Source organism: Sebastes umbrosus, chromosome 15 (genome assembly GCF_015220745.1).
Source record: "Sebastes umbrosus isolate fSebUmb1 chromosome 15, fSebUmb1.pri, whole genome shotgun sequence".
In the NCBI taxonomy this organism is placed as follows: domain Eukaryota; kingdom Metazoa; phylum Chordata; class Actinopteri; order Perciformes; family Sebastidae; genus Sebastes; species Sebastes umbrosus.
In genome coordinates, this window is record NC_051283.1 from 3,537,822 (window position 1) to 3,557,703 (window position 19,882).

At 40.1% G+C, this 19,882-nt stretch overlaps 1 protein-coding gene across 3 annotated transcripts in view; it reads right to left on the reverse strand.

The window, feature by feature from the left end:
* The window catches only part of dbpa (D site albumin promoter binding protein a), a 40,335-nt gene that overhangs the window by 16,036 nt on the left and 4,417 nt on the right, over positions 1-19,882 (reverse strand). Inside the window, exons 1-4 of one of the 3 annotated variants that reach the window (XM_037795049.1) lie at positions 15,798-16,186; positions 15,215-15,477; positions 9,038-9,306; positions 7,800-8,010 (exon numbers count right to left, since the gene is read on the reverse strand). In XM_037795049.1, coding sequence (XP_037650977.1) covers positions 7,800-8,010; positions 9,038-9,306; positions 15,215-15,477; positions 15,798-15,919 — 865 coding nt within the window. In that variant the 5' untranslated portion in view covers positions 15,920-16,186. Of the gene's footprint in view, positions 1-7,799; positions 8,011-9,037; positions 9,307-15,214; positions 16,187-19,882 lie in introns of those variants that run through there. The other 2 variants (XM_037795051.1, XM_037795050.1) reach the window with 2 other exon arrangements.

Below are 19,882 nucleotides of genomic sequence, written 5' to 3' on the forward strand. Positions count from 1 at the left end.
TGTAGTCTTAATTGCCTTAACATAACCAGTCCTAACCCAACAACATTCACACTCCCAACTCATCAAATACCGCCACTTGGTCAGTGCTCCTCGGCATTGGAGACCCAGACACAGGGTATCCCTTCTTGCGCTACTTTTGGACGGACCAGGGACACCGTTTCAAAGATACACTCCTTACATGCATAGTGTCCTTTCAAAATAAACTTCCGTTTTCACAGGAAGTTAGGTTTAAGCAACACAATCACTTAGTTAAGGTTGGGAAACGGTCGTGGTTGACGTTAACTTCACTGACTAGCGACTCACGGACTGATGATACCGACGAGTCATGTGACTAACGATTGACGAGACAAAATAAGTCAACTTTACTTTTAGTTTCCACCGGTCTCCTGGTTGAAAATCTTGTGTTTGTTTAACACATTCACCACCCGCCATTTGCGGACTGGCAAATTCATATTTTGTCACCGGCAGTGTTTAATGAGTTGGTAGTGAGAACGGGTTGACCGGCAAAGAAGCTCTCAGGAAGTGACGACGTTCAGTGCGTCTGAAACGATGTACACATATTGTTGAACGATAGTACACATATTGAGTATTTAGTACAGAGTATTGAGTATTATTTTGATTTCGGAGGCAGTCATGATCTCCCAGTTGCCTTAACAAAACCAGTCCTAACCAGGTGTTCAGACTGAAAATGGCCCTACATGGGACTGCATCGGTGGGCTGTTGTTTCAGATACCAGCCAGTTAGATGATGACATGTAATACAGTAAGGCTAGTTTCAGATCAATGAGTTTGAAGGCTTATCAGAAGCCCAAAAACTGCACAGCAATTTATCACATGATGAGACAAGCTTTTACAACTCTGTCCACATTACGGAGTAATGTTTGCAGGATGGCGGCGCACTGCGTCGTTGCTGTGTACGCTGAGCAAAGTTCAGCTTTTGTTGCAAACCAAACTTGTGTTTGTTTGTTTTTGGCTGTGCTTTTTTTTCTCTCATGCAGTGCTATTGTCAGTCTGGACAATCATGACCTTAAAATAAAACATGCATTAGCATCGCCAGTTGATGCATAATACAGCAGCTTGGATCTGGAAATTTGGGAAGCGAATATGATAAAAAAATAAAAAAATCCTAAACAATGCACGTCGTTGTTGAGAGAAAGGACGGTGGTGGTGCATCCCTGCAAGCTGGTGCACGCCGGTTTACGCTGGTTTACGCCGGTTTATCTGCTTTCAACCACAAAGGTAGCACATCAAAAAGAAAAGGTCCTATTCTTTTTAAAGGTCAAATGCATATTGGAAGATATAGACAAACGATCATATTCGGAGACAATGCCAAACTATTTATTCTGTGTAGAACTTGAACTTGAATTCGTGAGCTGAATGGTTTCTAGTTAGCAAATATGTGACTTTGTACAGTTGTTAGACAGTAATTAGAAGTATTTCTTTTCTCATACTGCTACACAAAGATCTGCTTTAAAATTCAATTAAAATTCTCTTCCTAGCTCCCTGTTTACTCTGCCATCCTAAAGATTTTCTTTTGCTTCGTCCCGTGTGTTTATTCTCTCTGTAATCTCCACTGTTTCCTCTCCCTCTCTCTCTCTCTCTTTATCTCCCTCCACTTTCCTCCCGCCTCGCTCTCTCTCTCTCTCTCTTTCCTCCCCCAGCCCCTCCCTTCCTCTCTCCTCTCTCTTTCTCTTGCATGCTGGCTCTCTTTCGCTCCGATGCTTTCTGCAGCGGCACGTGACGTGGCGGCCGCACATGGCCCGAGCGTGTGAGAGACAGCGAGAGAGAGAGCGAGGGAACGAGGGAGAGAGATTTCAAAACATGCAAAGCGAACACTCTTGACTCGCTCTCCCCCCTCCAGCATTGCTCCCTCTCCCTCTCCCTCTCCCTCTCTCTGTGCAGTGTTACAGAGTGCAGAGTCAGTGTCTTGTTTAACCCTTCCCTCGCCAGGATTAATCACAGCCCTGAATGTTAAATCACTGGCTGCCTCGCCATGGCATTATCCTGCACTCTCCTCTTTTAAAGACACAGCAGTTGACTTAAATTCCTAAACAACACACAGACAGATTTCTACTAAATCCACCTTTTAATACCTGAATTAAACTCTTAATGTATATGTCATCTCAACTGATTGATAAATCCTAGAGGGTTAACCTGGGATTCTTCCAGTCTAGACGCTGGTATTTGGGTTCTGCGTCTGTGGTTTGAAGCTGAGGAAGTCATATACCGTATGTTGTTCCTACAGCCAAGGACGGTCTAATCAGTGCTCAGATTGTTTGTCTGCTAGAGAAAGTGGCTGCAGCGATATGAGCTGCAGTAATTTGACTGCTGACCTTTTCTACGTACTTAGTTTTGATGTTTTCCTCTCAGCAGCAAAAACAAAGAAATACAAAAGATTAAATATATTTATTTTGAAGAAAACAGCAGCTCATGGTCCATAAATACTGTTGTTTTGAAGGAAACATATGTAGCATTTAGGGGATCTATTGGCAGAAATGTAATATAGTATTAATAAGTATGTTTTCTTTAGTGTACAATCACCGGGAAATACAAATCATTGTGTTTTCGTTACCTTAGAATGAGCCGTTTATATCTATATGAAGTGGGTCGCCATGTTTCTACAGTAGCCCAGAGTGGACAAACCGAACACTGGCGATTTCACGTTTTTGTGTCGGCCACCATAGTTGGCATCAGGTGGTTGCAATCTGCAACCTCCCCGCTAGATGTCGCCACATCCTACACACTGCACCTTTTAGAGTATACAGCCAACGGCTCTGTGCTGTTGATGTTTAGCAGGTATGTTCATCATGCTATTGTTTAGCGTGTTAGCATGCTAACAGTTGCTAATTAGCACTAAACGGAAAGTAGCTCATATCTAGATCTCAAATGTCTAAGTTTAGGCATTGACCTCGGATAGTTACGGTTAGGATAGGTTGTTGGGCAGCGAGACTCACAAGAGTTTTTGCATGTTTTCGCAATTTGCGGGTTACCATCAAGACACGACCCAGAAATGACAGTTGAGGCTAATGGCAATGTCGTTAGTTTCGACGTGAGGATGGGGCTAGATAATAAGTTAGGGTATCAAAGTTATTACAATTCATCCTCTGACGAACATTAAAGGTCCAGTGTGTAGGATTTGGTGGCATCTAGTGGTGTGGTTGCAGACTGCAACCAACTGAATACCCCTGCGCTCACTCCTCCCTTTCCCAGACTGCAGTAACGTGAGCCGCTGAGTACAAAACCGTAGTAACGCCGTTCGCCTCGCTCAGAGGCCATCCTTACCATAATAACACTAATTAAGGAGCAACAGAAGTCAGACGGCGGCTTGAGCCAGTGTTTGGTTTGTCCGCTCTGGGCTACTGTAGAAACATGTCGGAACAACATGGAGGACTCTGTGAAGAGAACCCACTCCCTATGTAGATATGAAGGACTCATTCTCAGCTAACAAAATCACAACGATTCTTAGTTTCAGGTGATTATACCCGAATGTATATATTCCATTTGTGCTCATAGATATCCTGAAATGTTACACACTGGCCCTTTAATGTGTGCTCGGGATTTCCACCCAACAGTTTTTGAGATATTTCAATAAAAAGTGTCAACCTCATGATGGTGGTAGAGGAAAAGTCAGAGGACCACCAATGTCATTATAATACATCCTCTGGGAACCATGAATGACCATACAAAATATTCTGCCAATCAATCAATCAAGTGGATGTTGAGATATTTAACAGGATAAGTAAAAACTTTGGCCTGCCGGTGGCGCTATAGAGGAAAAGTCATTAGAAAATGATCCTATTGGGAACCTGAATTTGTTGCCAATTTCATGGTAATGATAGAGTTTGAGATACTGTAATTCAGTAAAAAACATAAATATCAACCTCATAGTGCTGCTTGAGAAAACGTAAAAAGAAAAACACAAAAGGAAATATAAGTATTGCTACGACTTAATTATAAAACTAAAGTCTTATGAAGGAGAGTTGTAGTAATCCAGTGTTATCTACCATTAAGTAAGGTGGTTAAGTATGGTGGCATATCCGCACTATTGCCTTATTCTGCTTAATTTCTCGGTATTGAAGTCCGTTTAAATTTAAATTAAAATTAAAAGTCGTAGACAACTTGAGGGCAAATAGATATCCGAAAGCTGAAAATCAGCTCATTACCTCTGAAGATCCAACTTTGGATCAAACTGAAAATGTTTTAAAAATGAGGCCTGAAATCTAGTCTATAAATAAGTAAAATGTCAGTTTAAAGTCCTAATTTCGCTGTTGTGTATAAACTCTGGTTTGTTTGCCTGTTTAGGTTTAGAGCCCATATTCCACTATTTGTTTTTATCTGCACTTCCCATTCGCCTCTTCTGCTTTCACATGTTAGTCTGTCAGCAGCAGCGTTTAAAAACTGCACATATTCCCATGAAGTTGCCAGATCAGCCTCGGTCTGGGTGGTTAATCAGGTTTGGGATTTCTCTCTCCAGGAGTTCTTGCTTCATTTTTTTCGTGCAGTAATCTCTTTGTGTTCTTCAGTATAAATACGTGATTACTATTCAGGACCGCCTTCGTAATAGCTAAATTCGTGAAGCAGATGCTTCCTTCCACAACACATCGCAGTTCGCTGAGTTCATGCGTCCTGCAGCATGCAGCAGGCTCACGGGAATCCAAGGTTTAAAGCTCTGTGTTTGATCGGGAAGGTTTCTGACTGAGCGAACTGACCTGGAAGTGTCAGCGCTGCAGCCTGATAACAGCTTGATTTGAACTACAAGTTAAGGTGATTCATGTTTCTTTTCCTAACTGAGGACTCCAATTAGGTCTTCAGGGGGAAAAGAAACTGCTCAAGGAAAAAATAGACAAATGATCTTCACTGGTTTTAGCTCAGTGGGCGTTTGCTTGGTTAAAGAGCAGCATTAGTGGTGAGTGTTGAGCAAAATTACATCGCAGATGATTGGATCAGGCTTCAGCCGGACAAATTGTCTCCTTTACTAACTAAAATATCAACATGGACGCATCATACACCAGATTGGACAAATGTGGAGCTGACTGGGATATTGGTTTTACCCGGGAACATATTCTGCTGTTCAGGAAATGTCAAATTTATTCAAAATCATCCAGCAAAATTAATTTCTGAACAATACAAAATGTGAGAAATAGGCCATGCAGGTAGATAATTGTGTTTCATTTTCTAGCTAAAATTGTGATTTTAAATACCCGTTCATGCCTACAGCTAATTATTTTTCGTTGTTTATGTAAAAAAGAAAAAGAAAAAAAGATTTATAAATAAATAAGAACAAATTTAATTCTAATGTAAATTAATTGAATTTAAATAAAAACTGTAATTAATTAAATTAAATAAATAAGAAAATATTATGAAAATAATTATTTAAATACCATTCGCACCTAGTTTAAATACATACATGTATTAGCCTCTATTACATATTTGAGGGACATGAACAAAGGCTTATTCCCATTTCCTGATTAACTGAATGTGTGAGGACAAAAAAAAGGTAAAAACTGGTTCCATTCATTGGGTACAGTATACAAATAAGTATTTCTGGTTTAAAATCAGGTCAAACTGAAAATGATGAGCTTAATCCGTAATGTTTAAGGGTTTTAAGGGACAACGAATGATATTAAAACACTGTTTGACTAAAATCTTGCAACAAAAACGGAGTGTGGTTTTGTGTGGTAAGGAGAAGCAGAAAGGAAAGGAAAACCAGCGGTACTTCTTTGAATATTTGTCTCCAGCTCCCCCACAGCTGTTTAATCCTGTCTCCATTTTCGTCTTCACTTTCAACTAAAGACCTCAGTTTGAATCCTCACGGATGTAAAGATTTTGCATTTTCTGCATTTAAGCAACAAATAGGTGAAAAATAAACCTTATAAAATGACAGCTGCATCTATATGTTTGTGTTCTCCCTCCCTCTGAACTGATCTCCCTATTGACCAGGATGAATTAAAATAAAACTAAACATGTGCATGTGGATCAGATTATTATTATAACCAGTTTATTTTCCATCTATTCCTCTGGTTCAATCTCTTTCTCTCTGCAGCTCTGTAGTAACACTTCAGCTCCACAGCGACCTGAGGGATTTCTGGCTGGATGCATCATGCTCAGCTCAGTCACGTGTTTATAATTCAGAATAAAGAGCACACACACACACACACACAAGAGCATGTTCACATTAAAGCCTAAACAGTTGCATGCAAATGCCGAAACAAAGAGGACACTCTCATATGCACGTCAGAAGTTCAGCGAACTGCACACACACATAGAAACACACATAGAGGCATGCATGCACACACTGATGGCGTATATTCATAGACACTCACAGAAGCACTCAGGGTACACACACACACACACACGCACGCACACACGCACACACGCACAGAAACACACTCAGAGCCTTGCAGCAGTATCCAGTGGTATTCTCTCCTCTGTAGCAGTTCTTTCATGCATCTCTCTTCTGTCTGTGTCTCATTTTCCAATCGTTTTTTTTTTCCTAATTTATGTTTTTCTTCAAGCTAGTTCTCACAGTGAAACATCTTCTCTCTTATTGTTTATGACTCAGAATGAAAAGACAATGTTCGCAATGTGTTCCAGTCCGATTTCCCCGAATCAGATCCTGCTGGGCAGTTTATCTCTTTCTGTTTCTTCCTCTCTGACTGCATAAAAACTTTGTACAACATACTGTATTAAAAGTATGCAAATGTTGTGAAAAGCATAGTTCGACACAGACAAAAAATATGAAGTACGGAGCTGATTACGACTACATGATGAAAACAGAAGTGACCCGGCCAGGCTGCATTTTCTAAACAAGATGTAAACAACACAGTGGGAGGAGCAGCCGGTGCACGCCAACTTGAAATTAACCTCTTAAACCCTGACATCCCTTCAGGTGGGTCCACCATTATGAATTCAGTCTATATATATAAAGTGCTTCGACGAGCCGCGACCAAACAACGTGAACACAGTCCTTCACACACTCCATCCCTCATCGTCTCATCCTTCCTTTAAATGTCTACACAACCGCTGAACATTAACAAAGACATGTGGCAATCTGTCGTCAATAAATCATCATGAAATTAGCTGCGAAGATTCATCCGATGGCTCGCGGGATTGAAAAACATGACCGTCAGCGTTTTAAAGAACGACTTTGTGGTTTCAATTAGCCAGAATTAGAAGTTATCAGACTTGTGAAATACAAAATAATAGAAAGACAGACAGAAAAGCTCTTGTGATGTTCCTGCAGTTTCTGGTTCACATCAAATGCAGCAGAGAAGAAACAATAAATTATGAATATATAATGGATGAAAACAGGCTGCTGGAGAGAGCCGAGGAGGGCTGGAGAACAACGTGTCAGCCATTTATCACACACAGATATAATTAGACAAAATCCTACTCTGGTTATTGTTGAAGGAGTGGGTTAGTTAATGTGATGTATCATCATGAGTCTCTGTGTCCTCATTAGTGCCAGATCACATCAAAAGCATTTGCATGTGCAGCTTGCAGCAAGTCTGACTGCATTAGCTGGTGCACAAATGTCGCCTTCTCACGTGAAGATGTCAGTTTTAATCTCGCTGTAGACTTCTCAGGAGCTACAATAAGGAAAGTGGTTTTATTTCTAAGATTTGAAGAAGTTAAAGAAATCAAAAACTTTCCTTTTACCACTTCCTTCTGTTTAAAAGTCTTTGGAGTGACCGATAAAGTAAATATTCAATTAACAATGTATAAACTTGTAAGAAAATGTCCATCTTAATGGGTCAAAATGGAATAAAACCGCCCCCCCAAATTCAATCATCCACTCACCATGTAGACACTCAGGTCCTCCCATCATGCCTGGCTGTTGCTGCTGAGGTGGCAGTGGCGGCGGCGGCGGCGGTTGTGGCTGGACGGTCTCCAGTCCCAGCAGCGAGGAAGAGGAGGATGAAGAGGACATGGAGGAGGAAGAGGAGGAGCAGGGCGAAGGAGAGCTAGGAGGGCACTGGGAGCTCTGGTTGGGCACCGCCGACTGGGAGCTCTGGGAGGAGAGGGAAATTTAAAATTAACTTTATTTCCAAGTTTTTGACACGTTAAGACAATCATCAGTCTAAATCACAACGTCGACAAAGAGAACAGCATTAAATCCTGTCTCATTAAGTTCCTGTACATTAGTGCAGTACACCAAAATTATATTCAGGTGTTGGATATCCAAACTTTGGCTGTCTGTGCCTCCGGCTGACATTTTGAAAAGACCATATGCCAAATGAAGACAAGGGTTCTTTGTTTTAACATAATGGGCAAGTTGTTATTGGTCTTTAGTGCTCTTAGAAATGTTTCAAGTCTGCCATTGTTACTCTGTTAACTAAAAGAGAGTAACAGTGGCAGTCTTTAGAGACAGTTTGACATCAACTCGTTTACTCACAATCCCCAAAACCATTCCACTTTAAGAAGAAAGGTGGCACTTACTGCAAACTAACTTGTGAGCGAGATAGTGGGCTAATGCTGTATTAACCATAGATATAGAACCAAACTGGTTCACTATTATTCCAAGATAGTTAGCCCTTATTGCATGCTTCTTACACCTCATGAATGGAAATTACGCCAAAATTTAAAAAATTGTGTCACATATTTGTAGCCGTTAGTTAGCTGAGTTGATATTACTGGTGATTTTATTTAGATGTAAATGCCACATAAACAAAGCGTAACTACCTAAGAATTAACTTACGAAAGGGACCGAGGCTGGAGAGAGGGCTGGGAGACAGAGTTAAAGGAAACGCTACTGCGCCTGCTCTACGGGCCCAACGGATGCGGAAGATCGCCGGAAGATCCGGGTACTTTATACTCAGAAGTCAACCTTTTTTTTGCATCAAGCGCCACTGAGCAACTTTCATAGGAATGAACGGGGTCCCGCCTCCAACGCTGTATCCAGTTCTCTTAATACATCCATGGAGCTAACTTGTTTTCAGCTGCTCAATGTGAGACTTTTGTTGTCACTAGATTCGATGCGTGTGATTTCTGCACGGTAGCTAGCCTCAACTTTGTTGATAAAAAGCAGGTCCCCTTACCTGGGAGGGGATCTGGGCGCTGGTGGAGCTGGGCCCGTTGCCGTGCATCCCCATCCCGTTCTCAGTCAGGAACTCCTCCAGGTCCATGTACTGCAGCTGGAACAAGCCTCCGTCAACCGGCAGGGTCCTCTCCCACAACAGCGGGCCCAGGAACGCCGACTGGGAGCTGTGTCGCAACGCGCCGGACCCCGGGGCCCCTCCGGCCCCAGCGGGCCCTCCGCTGTTGGTACTCTGTGAGTCTTCGTCAGAGTCCACGGGCTTGTCTTTGTCTGGAAAGAAGGAGAAGTATGTTACATTAATTCCCTTTCATACTCAAAGAAAAACACCCAAAGACAGTAATGAAACTTGTTCCTCGTCTCTGTGTTCATGTTGAAGGGCAAAAGCAAAAAATAAGAGATGATAACAGCTGAAACTGTCCAGGTAGAAAGAATGAGTTTGAGTATCGGGGAGTGAAAATGTTCAGTAGCTATTTTATTCTGTAAAACAATCCATCAGATGAGTCTCTAGCCGTGCAGTGAAAGGCTGATAATCTCATTTGTTTACTGTGATCAAACCGCCTTCAGCTTAATGTGGCAGTGATTTATTGACTCTACATGAAGCACTTTTCAAACCAACACAGTCTTTCATTCCAACACACTGAGGAAATAGCATCACACCATTTCAAGAGCATGATTTTATCTTTTAAAATGGCTCATTTGAATATTATATATATGATGAACTAAGCAAGTATGCTTTCCAGGTGTTGGTGAGACAATACTCCAAACTTCTCTCCAATGATTTCAATCCAAAATATCCAAAATTGGATATAGTTGTTGACACAAATGATGAAATATTCCATCACACACAGTCTGTACAAGCGCTTAAAGAAAGAGTCTGGCAGTCAGATGGTCACATGTTTGATCTCCTGAGGGTAACACACACACACACACACACAGACACACACTGGCGGGGCATGATGCACATCGAAACACCCATGTTAACGTGTGTTAACGTGTGTGGCTAACGCTAGCTTTAGATCATAGGCTGTATATAAGAAGTGGACATATAGTCACCGTGACGTCACCCATCGGTTTGTGGAATGGCGTTTGTGAAGCCTTGAGTTCGGCATTTTGGCCGTTGCCATCTTAGTATTTTGCAACCAGAAGTGACACGAGAGGGTTGGAGCTAAGTAAAACGGAACGCTGAATAAGACATCTTTAGACAACCAAAAAGGTTATAATTAACTTTCATGAACTGAAAACACACTGTGAAAGGGTAAAAGTTCTGAGACAAAAACACGTACAACTCCCAGACCGGACAACACCGTGGTAGCGGCCTGTCAATCACAAGGTAGCCACACCCTAAAGCATACTCTGCTGACTCTAAATGGGACCATAATTTACTAAATGAACATCATGCTGTATTGAAGAAGACTTGAAACTAGCAATTGAGACCATAAACTCATGTTTACAATGTTTACTAAGGTAATAAATCAAGTGAGAAGTAGGCTCACTTTCTCATAGACTTCCGTACAATCAGCCTTCTTTTTGCAACCAGAGGAGTCGCCCCCTGCTGGCTGTTAGAAAGAATGCAAGTTTAAGGCACTGATTTAGATATTGCTGTGTAACTGTCATCACTGAGTCTGTTTGCTGACTTTATGAGTCTCCTCTACTTATGCTACTGCTATGTTTTAGTATTCATTTGTATCCTGTAACTGACACATAGCTACAGTTCAGCAAAAGTTAAATAGTTTTGCTTAAACTTCTCATGACCACCAAGAGACACCAAGGCACAAAATGGACGTTTGGTTCCACAAGCTCTGGCTTTCTTTTCTTGGACCTTGTCCTTGTTCTGGCCATTTGTTTACTACAAAAAACTCAAGTGACTAATTTTTTAATCCAGATCCATTGTGTACAATAAGCTATGTTACAATTGTGTGCAACTTTGTCTGAAAAATCTTTTTAAAAGACAAACAACAATCAACAAACAGCTCTGGAGGCTGCATTGTTGTTTGATGAAGGTTGCTGAGGTTTGTATGTCCTTTGTTTTCTGTGAAGCACTTAGTTGCAATCACTAAAAGGCATCTATAAATAAAGTCGACTTGACTGACCCTGCACTCTGACCTCCCTCAGAGGGAGGATGGAAAGATAGATATAGACATCAATAAAGCATCACCACCAAAACATAAAGAGTGATTGTTTTGTACCCTGATCCTTTAATAAAATTATTCTACAGAATTATGCCTCCTGAATAAATGGCACACTGAATAATAAAAACCCAATAAAATAGTAATAAAAGAGCATATTTAACCGGGCTGGGACGACAGAGCAAGAGAGAGTAATGAGAAAGAGAGACCAAGCTAGAGAGAGACTGAGGGAGAACATCAGGAGGGCCGGAAATTTAAATTTACAGGGATTAAAGAACATAAAGACACGTGAGATTAGAAAGTGGAAACAGCAGAGCAGGGATGGAGAGAGATGGAGGGAGGGAGGAAGAGAGCAGAGAGAGTTAAGGCCATCGTAATCGCTCTGCTACCATCATCATCATCTTCCTCGTCTGCTTGCCAGTTTCTTTTTAATTACTGTCTGTTCAATAACAAACTCAAAGGACTATACGTTGAAAAAGAAAGAAAGAACGAAAACAGTGGTAATAAAGGAACAATCCAGAGTATTCAATTGATAAAACATCATCTCTTTGAAGATGTTGTACATACTGTAGTTGTTGTAAGTTGACCTACAGAAAAATCAACTCTTAAATCTGAATATTTCTTCAATGACGTTCTTGTAACGGTTTACATCTAACTGCTCCCGTGTCGCCTAAATATGACGTTGACAGTTTGTATATGTCAGTCACTACTGGTTGTTAGGGCCCCGCAAGAGGTGTATGCACGTGAGTCAAGTTTCCATCTAAATGTAGTGCAAATTTGAACCAAATTTCCAGAAAATCAGCAAAAGAAAATGCAAATTAAAGGACCAGTGTGTTACCTTTAGGGGAACCTATAGGCAGAACTGGAAAATAATATTAAGTATGTTTTTTCTTTAGTGTAAATGATTCATTGTGTTTTTGTTAGCTTAGAATGAGCCATTTATATCTACATAGGGTCCTCTTCACGGAGCTGGCCACCATGTTTCTACAGTAGCCCAGAATGGACAAACCAAACACTGCAGCTCTAGATAGGGACATTCGTGTTTTCATGTCGACCAACATAGTTCTCCTACACGCTTGGCACACAGGAGAAGTTTTAGTTGCTGCCAAATCCTACATACTGCACCACAACAACTGTGATGCTGCACTTGAGCTAAATGCTGTTTGTTTTTATGTTAGTTTAGCATGTTATCAGGCTAACGTTTGCTAATTGGCACAAAACCGAGAGTAGCCCACAGCTGAGGCTGATGTGAATGTCATTAGTTTGTCCGACACGCTTGGCACACGGGAGAAGTTTCAGTTGGTTGCAATCTGCAACCTCAACACCAGATGCCTCCAAATCCTACACACTGCACCTTTAATGCCCATTTTTGGGGGGTTTTCTGCATATTTTTGGCAAATACATGCATATACACACACATAAAACAATATTGTTGACATTTCAAAATATATGTTTAAAGGATAAGACACCATAAACAGGCAACATCCAGATTGCAGCTAAAGTCAGCCATACTGTGTAGCATCACAACTGTATACATTGTTGAGGGGACAATGAAAATGCAATAACAGGAAGGATTAATTTAGTGTTTAGGTACCACAATACAAAACACAGCTGCCAATGTAACTACAACAACCTGTAACTTAAGGTCCTCCTGCTACAGGGAAGTGACAGTAATTCAAGAGCACAAATCAAGTGATTTGAGACTATAAATTATAAGTTATTAATTAAAACATACAGATGACTAAATCTTGCACACATATTAAAAACACACCTGCACCTGTAGGCTCCATAAAGGAAAGGAAAGGAAAAATAACAATATAAAAGCGACTTCAGGAGAAATGAGGAAACCCCTTTAAGAGCAGCAGGACGAGAGATTGAAGAGGAGCAGGAGGGGAAATGGAAAAGAGACGGAGAGATGAAAGTGTACTGTAAAAGATGAGGAGGAGAAGAAGACAAAACCTGAGAAAAAAAAATGTAAATCAGAGCAGAGGGACTGAGGAAGAGATCTGATGAAGAAGAAGAAGAAGAGAGCAAGACAGGAGAAAAAACTCAAAGACATGTGAGAGAACGACAGACAGAGAGGAAGAGATGTGCTAGATAGAGTGGGTGTTTGTGAAGGCGTCAAACAAAGCTAGCCAGGAGGGTGAAAGAGCGGAGCATCGACTCTGCATGGAGAGGGAAAGGCACCAAAAAACATCACACAGCAACATCTTTTTTTTTTTTTCCTTAACACACCCCTGAATGCATCACCTATCGTTAGCAGAGAGTGCACTCTATGGGAGCTGACAATGAGGCTATGGCTGGGGCCTCTGAGCTGCTTTCTGGCTCCATGGAGAGCCTGTCAGCCGCGCTCACCATCATCTCCTCCTCCTCCTCCTCCTCTTCATGCAGAGGAACAAAAATGGGCTGCAGTTACACCAAGAGGCCACCAGGGGCCGCCAACCAGCAGGGAGCATTTGCAGTCTTTGTTTTTCTTCTTTTCTGTTCACATTTATCCATACTTATGAGGGCTCTTGACAGTCCATTCTCCTCACATTAACAAAATAATAGAGATTATACTTAAAAATTAGAAGCGTAATTCTCATGGGAATGAACGTAAGTGTCCTCACAAGCCCGACAAAACCAGCTGACTGGGATTTATGAGCCCAACAGAGAGAGAGAGAGAGAGAGAGCGATGAAGGAGAGGCAGCCTGGTTAATATTTGTCATGGCAGCTGGTGGATGGGAAACAATTCAATCCCACTCAGTAACCTTTATTTAAACAGAGCAGAGAATCACAACGCAAAGCTGCTGCTGTATTTTGATGGCATCCACTCCAGATTGTGTGTCTTTTTTTAAACCCACTTCTTCCCTCCTCCTCCTCCTCCTCCTCCTCCTCTTTCTCCTCATCATCATCATGATCATTTCATTTCACCACCAAATGCAAAAAAGGAAGCGTTCAATCTGAAAATCCAGCGGGCCAGAAGGAGGAAGGCTCAAGTGAAAACAGTGTGCGTGTGCGTGTGCGTGTGTGTGTGCTGGATAAGCAAGGGCTCTGTATTTTACAATCACACCTACCCACTCAGTCACACACACGCACACACACACACACAGCAATGAATAATCACTGTAATATTCCTGCGGTATTTCTGCAGAGACTTGTATAGCATAGAGGCTCCCAAATGAATACTTATTATTGTTTGTTTTTGATATTAGAGCAGCAGCTAATGACTATATTTTGAATATCGATTAATCTCCTGTTCATTTTCTTGATTAAAATAGAAAGAAATAATGAAAAATGCAGATTTTAACTTTCCAAAGGAGTAGCTGACATATTCCAACCTTTTTTTTTTTTTTTAATCCTAAACCCAAATATATTCAGTTTAATATCAGATTTGACAAAAGAAAGGGCAGCCCAATTATCACATTTGAAAAGCTTGAACCAAAGAATTGCTGGCCGTTTTACTTGAAAAATGACCTGTCATCGACAAATTGATTGATCAAATTGATCAATGAGAAGCTCCATTTCATATTATATCACTAAAATACTCTTACAACATGTCTGCAGGGGCATCAAATGTCACTTTATAGTATCCTTGCTGTATTTTATTGCACTTAATATGGATTATTCTTAATTTCCTACAATAAATTCACCATAATGTATCACACAAACTCATAACATAGGCCTGCATTGCACGTTTTATAATATTATAGTACATTTTAATGCACTTGTGGTACATTACAATGTATTATAGTACATTTTGATGCACTTGTAGTACATTAGAGTGTATCATAATACATTTTAATGCAATTGTAGTATATTTGAATGCATTATAGTACGTTTTAATGCACTTGTAGTACAAAAACATGTATTATAGTACATTTGAATGCACTTAGATTACATTAAAAGTGCATCTCTCTATGATGTTCCTGCAGTGGCTGAGGTATTTTCTGTACTGTCTCTTTAAGACGTTTCTCGCCTATAGGACCCCTCTGTCACACACACACACACACACACACACACTCACTCCCTCCCTCCCACACACACACACACACACACACACTCACACTCACCTTTCGTCTCGCAGCAGTCCTTCATGGCTCTCTGGTCGGCCTTGATTGGCAGCTGGAGCAGAGACTTGAGGTTGGTCATGGTGGTCAGGTGTCCACCCTGAGGTGCACTTCCAGCCGGGTTGCTGGCCCCAAACTGGGGGCTGGTGGCCCCGGCAGGGAGATCCGGCGGTAAGAGCTGAGCGAGAGGCCTCGACATAACTTCAAGAGAGGAGGAGGAGGAGGTGGGAGGTGATGATGGGGGGGAGGAGGTGGCGACCTGCAGACTGTAAGTTCAAGATCAAAATAATCCAATTAGTGGCTCTAATTGACAGGCGCGTCGTCAAAAGGTGCGCGGGCAGGTGACGCGTTCAAGATCTCCACCTGATATCCAGCTATTCCTCCTGTCCCATGAAGAAAAGAATGAGTACAAAATAAAAGAGGGGGGACTTATCTCCAAAATGGCACCATGTTCACATTCATCCTCTCAGACTGGCTGAGCCTTCACGAGTTGCTGTCACTCTGTTTTTAACTAACTCTGCGCTAATAAACGCACACAGGAAGACAAACTGAATACTGGAGCTCTGATTAGAAATCACAAACTCACACTTGCAGGTCCGGTGGCTTGATCAGTCGATCGATCGATCGATCGGAGTCTTTAAGTCCAGAGGGAGGAAAGCAATAATAAAATAAAAGCAGATTGAAACGCGGATGGCTGTATAGTCCCATGCAGTGAGAAGTGGAAGAGGATTAGAGTCGATGCGAAGAGTCTCCAAAGACACAATAAAAAATAACTTGTGATTAAATATGAGCGAAAAAATATAAGATGAAGGAAATAAAGAGAAGCCCCCCAAAAAATAATAATATCCAGTAGTATGAGAGTCAGATAGATGAGACTGATGGCTCTTATTTTCCTCCCTCCCTTTCTCTCTCTCTCTCTCTTTCTCACACAAACACGCCTCTCTCTATTTTCCCCGTTGTCTCTGATGCTCTCTCTCTCTCTCTCCCTCTCCCTCTCCCTCTCTGCCAGTCAGCTGGAACCAACACGGGCCGCTGGTGTGACGTCACCGCTCACGGGTAAAGGCGCTTGGGGGCGTGTCTCATTTGCATACAGAGGCCACGCCCCCTGTCCTCGGTACCGCGCTCTGCGTTCACGGACGCATGGGAAAGCTGGTCAATTTGAGCTTTCCACATGTGAGAATGTGATTCCAACTCAAATTTTAAGTATGCAAAATTTGAAGAGAAATTTTAAACAAAATTTGGGATTATTTAAAAATGGTGTTCATCATTTTATTGATTTCTATTCAACCAGGAAGTCCCTAAAAAATATTTCCCCTTATTAAAATATATTTTTCGAAGGAGACCTGGCCAAGACAGCACGCCATTACAGTGTTACAAAAATTATAAAACATGTCAAAAACGTGTGCAAATGCAAATTGTAACTTCCCAAAGGAGTAGCTGGCATATTCACAGTGCTTGTATTATCCTACCAATCCAAATAGATTCCGTTTAATATCAAGCTTGACAAAGAAAAGCAGCAAAATCCTCACATTTGAGAAGCTTGAACCAAAGAATTGCTGGCCTTTTTACTTGAAACAATGACCTTTCAGCAAATAATTGATTAATCAATCAGTAGTTTAAGCTCTATTCCATATATAACATTTCTGCAGGAGCTTCAAATGCCTCTTTATAGTATCCTTGCTATATTGTATTGCACTTAATATGGATTATAAAATAGTGGTGTTCAACTTTTTATTTATTTTTTATTTAACAAGGAAGTCCCTTGAGATTGAAATCTGTTTTTCAAGGGAGACCTGGCCAAGATAGCACGCCCTTAGCCTAAAAATGATAAATTATGTCAAAAACAGGCATGGGCAATTAAAAAAAGTAGATATTACAAAAAGAAAAGGGACAACAGATACATAATAGGCTACAAAATCCAGTTTAGGAATAGCAATTGCACTACACAGTTTGGTTATACTAGTTAGTTAGTCAATTAGTTAAACTTTATTGACCACAAATTGTCTTTGGCTTCACTGCAATCAACATGAATTACAAAGAAGACAATAGGCAGAAACAGTATAAACATTGGGAGAACTTGGCATTCAATCATATGCAATCAAATGGCCTATATGTCGGGCTTTTGCAGTCTGGGACCCCAAACTCTGGAACGATTTACCTACTCAGATTAGATCTGATAAACCTATTTTACTATTAAATATCCTCTCAAAACCTTCTTTAAAAAAAAGGTTTTATCTCATTTGATTTAATTGCAATTTATTTATCCATAATATATTTTATAGCATTTTATTTAGATGTTTTTTTTTTTTTTTCTTGGTATTTAAGCACTTTGTAACGCTAAGAAAAGTGCTATACAAATAAAGTTTATTATTATTATTATTATTATTATTATTATTATTATTACTTGTAGCTTAGAAATTGTACATTGAGTAGAATTCTTAAGCTATTATGACGATACTTATGTGTACACATCATCCGTCACTGTCAATATAAATCCTAGATGGTATATAGATATCTTTACATGTACTGTATCCAGTCCAGGTATCCATTCGTTATTTATTTATTTGCATTATTTGTATTGTTTACAATTTACAGAACACTTGACTTGTATATTAACTTTCCTGTTTGCTGCTGCCTTTTATTAAATCAGATAATGATCTTATACTGCACTAGAGCTTTTACTCTTGTGTCTTATATTCTATTTTAGTTTCTATTCTTGCTTTTATTTTTAGCTTGTTTTCTAATCTTTAATGTTTTTATGTTTTTAGAACCGTTTTAATTATGTCTTAATGTTCTTTTGCACTTTGTCGCAATGTTCTTGAATGTTTATGTAAAGCATTTTGAATTGCCCTGTTGCTGAAATGTGCTATACAAATAAAGCTGCCTTGCCTTGCCTATATATACAAATCTATATATAGACGTTTTATTTTAAATTGTATTATTTGTCATTGATGCTTTTTATAGCATACATATGTATATATACACCTAGGCCTATTGTTTCACTTACTTGTGTACATAACAGTCCTGTCTGTTGTTTATCTTATTTGTACACCTATTTTGTAAGTAAGCTACATCAAGATATTTGATTTCAGATTTTCAGTTCAATTCATAAATAGTTTTCACTCTGCAGTGGGTGGTTAACGTGAGGAAAATAAATCTCCTTGCTGAGTGAAACCAGAATGTTTGTTGTGCTCGCCTTTAACAGTGGTATTATTCATGTCTTCGTTTTTCATCCGGCAGTACTTGAACGCAACGAGTATTTGCATAAAACACAACCCCTCCCAGCGGGTTCAGCCAATAGCTGGCAGCAGCACAGACTGTTGAGCACTAAGCCGCGCCCACTGAGCTGAGCCTCGTCCTGGATGGACCGTGAACGCACCCCGCCCCTCTCTTCTGCTCTCACGCTGTCATTTAAACAGCGAGGCCACAACAACAGCGGTGACCACTGACTGACTGACTGAGAGGACACCTGAACACAGTCGGACGGTGCCGAGACGCCAGGATGCTGCTTGATAACACCTTTACTGTCTTATATTAGAAATGTGGTAAAATGTGATTATTTGTACCCACAACGTGACTTAAAGAGTCAGAATCAGCAGCTCAAACAAAGCAAACACGGGTATCAGTGTACACATGTGGAATGATACATATAGTCACACCATATCTTTAACATTTTATATCAAAATATAACATTTACAGGTAGAAACACAACCTCCATGTTTTGATTTGTCTGGAGTGTAAACTGAAAAAAATATATTTATATAAATGTTTTATATATAATATATATATTTTACTAATGCAACAACTATAAACCATGACATTATTAAATCATTACACTTAAGGTGGTTAACTTGTATTTAATCCCATAAACCCGGTCGGGAGAGCCTCGGTTCGTCTGTTTTTCTCCTTGTTAAATGTCCCTATCTGTCTCTCGCGCTCTGAACACCAAAGAAGCACATGGCTCCGGCACGCGCCGACTGTTGCCTACCGGCGACCCTGCCGCGCGGTGATTGGCTGAATGTAGGTCACTCGCTGCTCTACCGGGCTGCTATTGGTCAAATATAGGTCACAGTCTCCGCCCACAGGTTTCCCCATGCTACTGCCGCGTGACAGGCCGTCTGGAGGGGGACGAGGGAACACGGGCGGGAGGGGGGGCTGATTGTGTGGATTAGTGGGAAAAAAAACACATTTATTTCTTCATAATAAATTCAACCACACTAAATGAAAATAAATATAAATCATTTAAAAAAAAAAAAAAAAAAACTGAGTCAGTAATAGTAATAATAATAATAATAATAATAATAATAATAATAATAATAGTAATAATGATTGAATGATTAAAGTGCTAAAAAAACATTAAACAAATAAAATTAAATGTTTAGAAAAATACTGAATCAAAAGTACTGAGTCAATAATAATACTAATATTTTTTATTATTATAATAATAATTATTATTATTATTATTGAATGATTAAAGTGCTAAAAACATGAAACAAATAAAATAAAATAAAGTATTTAAAAAAATACTGAGTCAATAATAATAATAATAATAATAACGATTGAATGATTAAAGTGGTAAAAACATGATACATATTAAATAAAATTACGAAATTAAAAAAAAATAAGAAATCAAATTATATCCCAAACTCTTTCACTTACCTGCTAATATAG